This window comes from Sprattus sprattus, assembly GCF_963457725.1.
Source record: "Sprattus sprattus genome assembly, chromosome: 10".
In the NCBI taxonomy this organism is placed as follows: Eukaryota; Metazoa; Chordata; class Actinopteri; order Clupeiformes; family Clupeidae; genus Sprattus; species Sprattus sprattus.
The window spans coordinates 28,684,452-28,695,203 of NC_137908.1; the positions used below are offsets into that span (position 1 = coordinate 28,684,452).

The 10,752-nt window shown below is 43.8% G+C and overlaps 1 protein-coding gene across 1 annotated transcript in view; it reads right to left on the minus strand.

Moving 5' to 3' along the window:
• Positions 1 to 251: 251 nt before the first annotated feature.
• The window catches only part of tafa4b (TAFA chemokine like family member 4b), a gene marked incomplete at both ends in the record, with an annotated part of 21,437 nt that continues 10,936 nt past the window's right edge, over positions 252 to 10,752 (minus strand). The window contains 2 exons of the mRNA XM_080846128.1: positions 252 to 360; positions 2,864 to 3,014. Of these exons, the coding sequence (XP_080702254.1) occupies positions 252 to 360; positions 2,864 to 3,014 (260 nt within the window). The remainder of the gene's footprint in view (positions 361 to 2,863; positions 3,015 to 10,752) is intronic.

Sequence of the window (10,752 nt, forward strand, 5' to 3'; positions counted from 1 at the left end):
CCTGTCAGGACACAGCGGTCTTGCCTTAAGAGCGTCTCTGGTCGCCAGGAGTGTATGATGAACCTAACGCTCACCCTAACTGTTCATGGTATCCATTAGATAAAGAGAGCTGATGAATTGCGCATGGTGCCTCACACAAACATGTTGTGTGGGTTTTGGTCCATATTGTTCACAGTTTTATTCCCATCCAGGAGGAGCCTTTGCCCATGTTGGTTTGGTTGTGTAATCCAGCAGAAAGCTACAAGGATGGTCTAATCCAGACGGGCAGTCCTTTCTCGCATGTTCACATGTGGATCGATGGTCTTAGGCTTACACTGTAGATCCAGCTGATGGTCAACTATTTTCTGGCTATCGTGTGACCTAAGGAAAGACAGATGTTGAAGACTTAAAGAGTGATCTGAATTTTAAACCAACAGCTATAAACTACAATTAAATAGACTATTAACGTTACATACATTATATACACAAAGCACTGTTAACACCACAGTGGGACTGAGAAAAGCTAACTATTTGTCTCCATCACAGCCGAGATGCACAGAATAACATAAACCAATAAACAGAGCAAACATAAAACAACATAAACATAAACTTATTAGCAATAGCGAGTATTAAAGCGCGTAAATATATGATGTTACAGAAGGGCAACAACGGAACTCAGGGACCACTGAGGCCAACGGCAGGTAGAGAAAACTAGAGTAGAGTAGAGATGAGACAAGATGAGTAGAGTAGAGTAGAGGAGAGAAGAGAAGAGAAGAGAAGAGGAAAGAAGAGAAGAGTAGAGAAGAGAAGAGAAGAGAAGAGAAGAGAAGAGAAGAGAAGAGTAGAGTAGAGTAGAGTAGAGTAGAGTAGAGTAGAGTAGAGTAGAGTAGAGTAGAGTAAGATCGAGTAAAGTAGAGAAGAAAAGAGAACAGTAGAGTAGAGTAGAGTAAAGTCGAGTAGAGTAAAGTAGAGAAGAGAAGAGAAGAGAAGAGAAGAGAAGAGAAGAGAAGAGAAGAGAAGAGAAGAGAAGAGAAGAGTAGAGTAGAGCACATTAGAGTAGAGTAGAGTAGAGTAGAGTAGAGTAGAGTAGAGTAGAGATGAGACGAGACGAGACGAGACGAGACGAGATGAGTAGAGTAGAGTACAGTAGAGTAGAGTAGAGTAGAGTAGAGTAGAGTAGAGTAGAGTAGAGTCAGCAGGAGATGGAGAGGGACTCTGCCACACAGCAATAATGTACTGTGGCATCTGTATCGGGGCCTCATCTGCACCTCTGCCTCCACAGTGAGCAAATGCAGTATTGATGTCCAGCAATGCGGCAAGGAGCACACGCTTCGCTCTCCTCTTCTCTCCTCTCCTCTCCTCTCCTCTCCTCTCCTCTCCTCTCCTCCACTCTGCTCAGCTCTCCCCTCCCCTCCCCTCCCCTCCCCTCCCCTCCTCTCCTCTCCTCTCCTCTCCTCTTCTCCGCTCTGCTCTCCTTCCCTCCAGCACTGCCAGTCCCCCACTGGCTTGTCCGAGAAGAAGCAGGAGGGCGCAGGGAATCCTGCCCGCCAAGACACCACCTCACCTGTCGAGATGCCCGCAGACAGGGGGTCATTAATTCCACTGAGTGCCCAGCTCCATCTGTCACTCATCCTCTGCCTTTGCCTCTCACCAATTTAATTAGGACTCTTAATTTGAAACCCTCGGTGGAACCCGCAGCCGTAATGCATTATAATGAATGCGACAGATGTTCAGCTGTTATTCCGTCTCTCCGAGCAATTACTCTTATGGCGTTTTGAGCCCTCTCCGCAACTGTTTCTTTTTTCCTTTTAATACCTCACCTGTGAGCAAGGCACACCTGCTCCATGTGCAAACCCAAACTGGCAAATTAACTTTCACAGATCGCCAGATTACAAAAAGGCTTTGCGGGGGCTTCATTTAAATCAATTTGTCTTCAACATGGAAATTAACAGGGCAGTTGTTTTGCTTTACACGCATGCAGTGCATTTGTCTTTTTTTCCCCCGTCAGTCCACAATGCTTGCATCTGCGTGGCAGTGCCATCAGAGGCTTGTGCAGTTTGTTTGTTTTGTGTGGTTGACTGCGCCACTAGCTTGCGTGCCTTTGTCATACAACTTTCATTGATAGTCATAAATCAATACATACTGCTTCTTTTCAAGATCAAAAGCGTTTAATTGTCATGATGAGATGATTGGCCTTCTCTCACTGTATATTCATACACACCGTGCTTCCATTTAACCATTCGGTCTTTGTGTGTGAGAGTCCTCCCTACCCTTTGAAGAGTTGTTTGTGTGACATTAATTGAGATGAGAGAAAGAGACGTCGATGCACTGAACTTCAAAGGTGATAAAGACTCGTCCATGTGAGCGAAGCTGCTTCTCACTATCTGATTCCGCTGGGAGTCTTTGGTGAGAGTTATATCATCTCTCCTCTTATCACCCATTCCCTGAATAATTTACATGTTAATCAAGTGCCTTCACTTTGGGGAGTAAACACTATTCTGTCAACAGGCACCTTATCGGCAACCTTACTGCCTCAACGAGAGCCATCTAAGGCGGGGTGGGTGGGGTGCCAGAGCTCCTCTCACACACACACACACACACACACACACACACACACACACACACACACACACACACACACACACACACACACACACACGCACACACACGCACGCACATGCATACAGGCATCTGTTCTGGGTTATGTTGTGGTGCCAAAGCCACACATCTGTCCGAGCTGGTGGGCCATGTGGTCTGTGTGGACACAGGCAGGCGTCTGCTCACACACACACACACACACACACACACACACACACACACACACACACACACACACACACACACACACACACACACACACACACACACACACACGCACACACACGTGGACACAGGCAGGCGTCTGCTCACCTTGGTGGTTTTGACTTTGTTTCCGGTGCTGCAGGACCAGCCAGTGAGATCAGGAAGCACTTTACACTCCTCGCCATCCATGCACGGGTGCATCTGGCACCACCACTTCTGCGCCACGATGGATACTGAGAGAGACAGAGCGAGAGCGAGAGAGAGAGAGAGGGGGGGGGGGGGGGGGGTGAGAAGGATGGTAGAAAGTGAATAAATTAGGAGATAACATGAGCAGGGGGAAAATGTCAAAAATTAAAGGAAAGTCCCCCCATGCCCCGAAAGTCATCACTGTTAAGTAGGCTGATAGTAAGACAGTGGGAGTCAAATATTCTTTAAAACATACAAAGGATGTAGCCAAGGCCATACTGAATGTCTGGATTGGATGGGCATATGCACATATACAGACAGACAAATGGACAGATAAATACAATCTTATCCTAAAGAACCCAGCTGTGATTTATCACAAACCTACTGTGCCAGCAGATATCATGCAAATGTTGATCTCTGAATGGCCCAGACAGTGGTCTCTCGTGGCTGCTGTGTGTCTAGACGGTCAGGAACAGCCCCCCCCCCCAGCTCATCTCCTCCTTACACCAGGCATGTCCCGGCCTCCGAAAGTACTCACAAGTCCAACTTTGATAAGCCAATCAATTAAAACCCCCTAATGATGCTCAATGAGAAGGCACTGTCCCGATGAGTTATCTTTTACGGCCCATTGTTTCACACAAAAAGGATATGCAGCAGAAGGAGGAGGAGAGTGGGGGATCAACAGCGAAATAGGCTTTGAACGGAATTATGCAAAAGAACACGCACAAATCCTCTCAAGCGTCGTGTAAGAACACTGCTGAGCCGCGGAGATGATGGAAGGAGTTCATTCTCTCTCTCTCTCTCTCTCTCTCTCTCTCTCTCTCTCTCTCTCTCTCTCTCTCTCTCTCTCTTTCTCTCTCTCTCTCTCACCAGGAATGGGATATCAGGAATGTGTGTATATAATGCCATTCATGTAAAAAAAAAAAAAAGTGAGCAATAATAAGTTAATGTAACAGTCGGCAGGCAGACACTGGCAGTGGTAAGTGGCGTTAAGAATCAATGGCTGTGTAATTGTGGTTAATGTTGTCATTATGACGTCTGCTGCAGATCTATGGAGACACTACTTTGGGCTGCTCAAGCACCCTTGAGTGCTCTGTGATTCACTTCAGCCGGGACTGAAGGAGCTGCATGCACAAACAGCTTGAGACCTTCACCCAGACACGACTAAGCACCACCGCCGTGCATATGGGCTACTTTAAATATGAATGCCAAACTGCTATATGAATGCCAAACTGTACATCTCTTCTATAATGGATCCCCTGCATCAGTTGCGTTCATGACTTCATTGTTCACAGAATTATTAAAAAATCATTTGTAAGTTTGCCTTGGCATATAGTCCCTATATGAACAGCTCCACTGCAGTAATAACCTTGCATCAGGTTTGGTGCTTTGCCACATAAAAGACTCAGTGAGAACAACCATCCCAACACATCTGCAGTGTTCAGCTCATTTAAGAGGGTTTAACCAGAAGCCCCTCTTGTTTCTCAGTGGCACACAGACACAGACACGGACACGACAGAGTGGTGAGAGCTGTTTGAGGTCGGCCGGTAAATTGAAAGAAATCTTGCCGACATCAAAGCAGTGGATGTCATTTAGGGTCCAGTGAGGTTCCAGGTGTCATGCAGGTCAGAGTCAGACATGTGGTGGATTCATTTGTCCAAATCTTTTTATATATATTTTTTGATCTAACATTGTTTTCAGAGGTTTAATTGGGAGGAGAAAAAGAGAGGGGGGAACTTCTCTCCAACTGAAGAACACCAAGTTTTCAAAAGGTTCATCTCAAAGTGGGCAAAGACAAAAAAAAAAAAAGTTCATGAGAACTAACAAGATAACTGTCTTCCTAGACCGGCAAGGTGCTCCATTAGATATGACCATGCCCCTGTTTCCATGGCACCAGCGTTGTTGAAATGTTCCTGACACCAAGTGGCCACAGCCCTCATTGCAGGCAGTGGAGCCCTTTCTGCAGAGGCCTGCATACACACACACCCACACACACAAATATACACACTCACACACACACCCACACACTCACACACACTAAAACACACACACACACACACGCACACCCACCCACACACACACAAACACACATGTACACAATCACACACACCCATATACAGTACACACTCACACATTCCCACACACACATACACACAAACACACAGCACACTCTAAACACACACACACACACACACACAGCACCATGCCTCCCCATGTCATTAGCGCGAGTTGCATCTTAATTTGTTGGTGCTGCTAACGGCTGCTTGATGGGACTCTCTGCAGGTGGTGGAAGTGATGGAAGCGAGTGGTAGATGTGTTTGCCTGTCCTGTTCCTGCTACCGGGCTCACAACATGGTCTGATAGCTCTAGTCCTCATCGTTTATTACACAACCATGTTTGAGAAAACAAATGCGTATAACACGATATACCATCTGCTACATGGTGTGTGTATGTGTGAGGTTGTGTGTATGTGCAAGTCTGTGTGAGTGTGTGTGTGTGTTTATGTTTATGTTTGTGTAAGGATGTGAATTGCTGCTCAATGCTTTTTGTCTACTTAAGACGTGTTGAGTGGCAACTTGTGTATGCAAACCGTGTATTCCAAACACCAAATATGCCAGTCATTCACACTCTGTATGAAGCAGCTGTTGTAATCCATTTAAGCCAAGTAGGCATGAAACACGTTAGCTGTGTAAGATTACTTAAAGCAATTAAAATTAGAAACATTTGCCTCTTGCCTTTCCACCCACAACACAATGCTTGTGTTACTGGCTGTAAACACTCACACAGGACTCACCTGCACAATACTGAATGCCTCTGTAAGCAATTGCTTCGCACAGGAAAAACAACCCTGTGTTAGTGCATGCGTTTACAACTAAAAAGGCCACCATTGAGGTGCAGTATACATGTGTGTGAAGGAACAGATGATGTACTCCTTTTAAGCTCATTTTAAAATTGTAAAATACTCAAGTACCTATTCTGTAATGAACATCCACCCTTGGCAGAATGCTCTGTTAACTCTTTTCCAACAGCAGTGGATGGGAACTATACTTTCCAACTTCAAAATACACACACACACACACACACACACACACACACAAACACACACACACACACACACACACACACACACACACACACACACACACACACACACACACACACACACACACACACACACACACACACACACACACACACACACACACACACACACACACACACACACACACACACACAAACACACACACACACACTGAAAGGAATCTGATTTACTCGTTTGCCTGGGAGGAGCAAAGCGGAGGCACCTTAACTGACTGCCAGAATAGGATTCACCAGCTGAAGCCCCATGGCATTAGGTATGTTCCAGTCAGTGAGCTGGCCTCCACTGAGCCACATCCATCTCCTTCACACATGATTTAGTGAACACACTGACCCTAAGAGCGTGAGGCATACACACACACACCAACACAAACACAAATACACACACTCTTTCTCACACATAGACATATACATACACATATACATACACAGACAGACAGACAGACAGACAGACAGACAGACAGACAGACAGACAGACAGACAGACAGACAGACACACACACACACACACACACACACACACACACACACACACACACACACACACACACACACACTCATTCACAAACACAGACACACACAGACATAGTTAACTACACTCAGTATGCTCACTGTGTATTCAAACACAAACTTAAAACACAAAGAAATATTCACAAGCTGAGCCAGGAACTAGATTGAGAGTAAATGCAAAGAGGGAGGAAGGGAAGAATGAAAGAGAGAACGGAGGAAAGAAAGGGTACTGAAATATTATGATGAGAGAGAGAAAAAGCCAGTTAGTGACAGTAAAGAGGCAAAGAGGGAGAGACAGTGACAGAGTGACAGAGACAGTCAGAGGCAGAGAGGGGGGGTGCAAAAGAGAGAGGCTGAGTGAGAGAAAAGGAGAGAGAGAGAGAGAAAAAGAAGGAGAGAGGAAAAGGCAAAGAGAGTGAGAGAGAGAATGAGAGTAATCACTGTGAGGAACAGCAGGGGGAGAAAGATCTCAGTAGCTCACTTCACACTGAGCTCCTCCAGTCAGAAAGTGCAGCGCACCCCGATAACAATCTAAATCCATTTACGCTATTGTATTAGATTAGACCTGCTCCTCGAAAGGCCGCACTGCAGAGCTTGAAATGACCTGATTTAGACAAGTATTGACTCAGGTCGGTAATACCACCCTTGACACGCGTTAATGCTGTATAATAACTCAGTATAATTCACACCAGTCACAGGCCACTGCCAGCCACTTGCACAGGAGGCCCAGAGAGCTGCAGAATAACTATGGGTGACCTCTTTGGCCACTTTTTATTGGATATTATAAATTTCATCTCAAAAATCGGGGACAAGATTGGGTAAGCAGGGAGGAAACGTGTCAAGGGACCCATCCCCCCCAGCCCCCTCCCCCTGGACCTCGTCTTTAAACACCATCCAACCGTTTCATTAACATGGAATGATGGGGTGGGGAAAGCCCAAATGGTTCTAGGCAGAGGCCTCTGGAAACAGCTGAGGATTCATGGATGAGAGGAGATGGGTTTGAATGTGTCTCAGGAGAACCCCTCTCACAAATCTGATTTTAGACTTTAGATTTTACGTGCAGCTACCGATGAAGGGTGAAAGGTCAAGGATTCTCATAAAAAAAGAGAGACTGATGATTTGCCCCTGAAATTTTCATCTGACTGTGTGACGAAATAGTGTGAATGCTAAAGTCTCTTTAATGTACATTCTGACACTGAAAATCTGCATGTAAATAAGTCAAACCTGATCTGTAAAGGTATCAAACTTGAAGATGAAACGATGGCACACATTCACATGGTTAGGAATTACAAGTAGATCTTTCATGAACACTGTCAAAATGGTCAAATATTTTGCTGCAACATTTTGCTGAAATCAAGTACCTAAAACTTGAATTGGTTTCTTAAATGAGAGAGTCAGAAATTAATGTTTTTACTTTACAAGCAAATATGTATAGTCCACATGAGACCAACGGTTGGTCTTGTGTTAAACCGCTTCTCCTATAAACAGTTTTATGTACTATAATGTGTATATGTGTGTGAGCTCATGATTAAAGGTGAAGATCAACTTGCTCCAGTACCCTCACTTCTTTTTCTCATACTGTCTCTCACACTTACTCTCTATCTTTCTGTGAGTGTGTGTGTGGATCTCACTCCCCTCTCTCTCTCTCTCTCTCTCTCTCTCTCTCTCTCTCCTTCTTACTCTCTCTCTCTCCCTCTTACTCTCTCTCTCTCTCTCTCCCATGCATCTTGTCTGTACCCAGACACCACTATTCTGTTCTCTCAGCACAGCCCATAATAGTCTTTTAATGGTCCATTCCCTTTCTGCAGGTGAAGAGAGACAGAGACTAGTTCTGCTAGCCCAGGCTGGCTCCAAGCTTAGGGGGGAAAGCAGAAGGTACAGCGTTGAAAAAAAAAAAAAGAAAAGAAAAAGAAAACTTTTTCTGACACGAGGTAATTACGCCGACCTTCCCAGACACGTTATTTATTCCCTCTCAAGAAGATGTGGGCAAAAGTTGGACAAAACAACACAGCTAAATTACAAAGTCAGATTTTCATTATGGTGCTGAAAAGCCACCCCTGTAAAAGTTATTTATGTTCAAAACAGTGCTACTGGCTGCCGAAGAATTTTTATTCTGGCTGAGGGGCCGGGTGGAATGTGAATGTGGAAAGCGCCCTCCTATGGTCAAGTATAGAAATAGCGTGTTTGAACTCAGTTTCTGTTCATAGAGCACTAGTCCATGTATGGTATTGCATTAGTTTGCAGCATAGCTGAAACAGAATATGGTATCAGAATTGTAAAAAAAAAAAAAAAAAAAACATTATACCTTGCCTGTAGTTTTCCAGTAGTTGTGAAATATGATGGCTTTCATTTTGAATATGGTTACTGAATCTAAAGTAATACATACAATAATAACTACTTACTGGCCGAGAGTGAGGTCATGCAGGTAAATATCAGACAGAGGCCGTAAGGTATCGACCGAGCGATAGCGAGGTCATGTGACTTATCATCCTCAAATCGATTTATACTAAAGGCTGTGCAACATGTATGCATAGTCAATGAACACTCTGAAACTAATTTGAGGATGATAAGTCACACGACCAAAAAGCTATTGAAGTTTCAAATAGTAAACAATTCACTGAAAATAGTGTGAGGTGAAAATGAAAAAACTAAAGGCTGTGCAACATGTATGCATAGTCAATGAACACTCTGAAACTAATTTGAGGATGATAAGTCACATGACCAAAAAGCTATTTAAGTTTCAATTTTTCAAAAATTCACTGAAAATAGTGTGAGGTGAAAATGAAAAAACTAAAGGCTGTGCAACATGTATGCATAGTCAATGAACACTCTGAAACTAATTTGAGGATGATAAGTCACGTGACCAAAAAGCTATTGAAGTTTCAGACTTTCACAAATTTACTGAAAATAGTGTGAAGTGAAAATGAGAAAACTAAAGGCTGTGCAACATGTATGCATAGTCAATGAACACTCACTCTGAAACTAATTTGAGGATGATAAGTCACATGACCAAAAACCTATTGAAGTTTCAATTTTTCAAAAATTCACTGAAAATAGTGTGAGGTGAAAATGAAAAAACTAAAGGCTGTGCAACATGTATACCTAGTCAATGAACACTCTGAAACTAATTTGAGGATGATAAGTCACATGACCAAAAAGCTATTGAAGTTTGAAGATTTATTTTGAATTAAAACATTTTGTTACAACCTGATATGAAAATAAACAAAATAAAGGCTGTGCAATGTGTATGCATACATTTTGCACAGTTCAACATCATTTTTATGTTTTTAGTTCATGTTGTTGAAAAGCTATTGACTTTTGAAATTTTAAATGTGTAATTTGTGGATGGTCCCTAAACATACGGGTGTCCGAATGTCTGTTGAATATCCAACTTCCAACCAACTTTACCACGGTGGCTGAAACGAAAAATAAAATGACAATAATACAACTCAATTCCATGTAGGCTACTTGATGGTTGGTTTCCCTGTAATGTTACTAAACAGCCTGCTTAAGTCCACACTATTAAAGATGCAGACAATTTGTGTAAACACTTCAAACACAGCACTCAATGTGAAATGTCACTTTAAACGGTCACTCAGTAATAACCCAACACAGGGAACTCATGTCCACAGTGAAACTGAACAGTCCGGGCAGTAAGCTCCACGATCTGGCTGTGCAGGGTAATAATGTGCGTAAGGCAGGTGGGTGTACGACAGTCAGAGCAGGGACCAACAGGCGGTGTCTTTAGAAGCAGTAGAGTGCAGGTCCACTGTTAGCGTGTGTGTTGTCCGCCCTTTGCTGCTGGTAACCTGTGGCTTAAAAGTACTCCACTCGCATGGTTAGCTAATGACTAGCGGAGATTTTCCCTGCCTTACAGCTGCAGCTAGTTTGCCAAACTAGCACCCGGCTATGTTCAGTGGGCCACAGTATTAGTGCTCCCCTAAGACCCTAATTCCCGGGCCCCATTGAATGTCACCCCGTGACACATATAAACATCCTGTCTTCTTAATTTGTGTGTGTTTGATGGCTGCAGGGAAGCGAAATGTGCAGGAGAAAATAGCTTTCGAGGACGCTACTTCGCTACTTGATCAATAAAAGAGCTTAGCTACTGAAAAGTTACTTGGTTTTATAAATAGCGACGCTACCGCCAAGCTACTGGCAAATGTAGTTAAGCCCA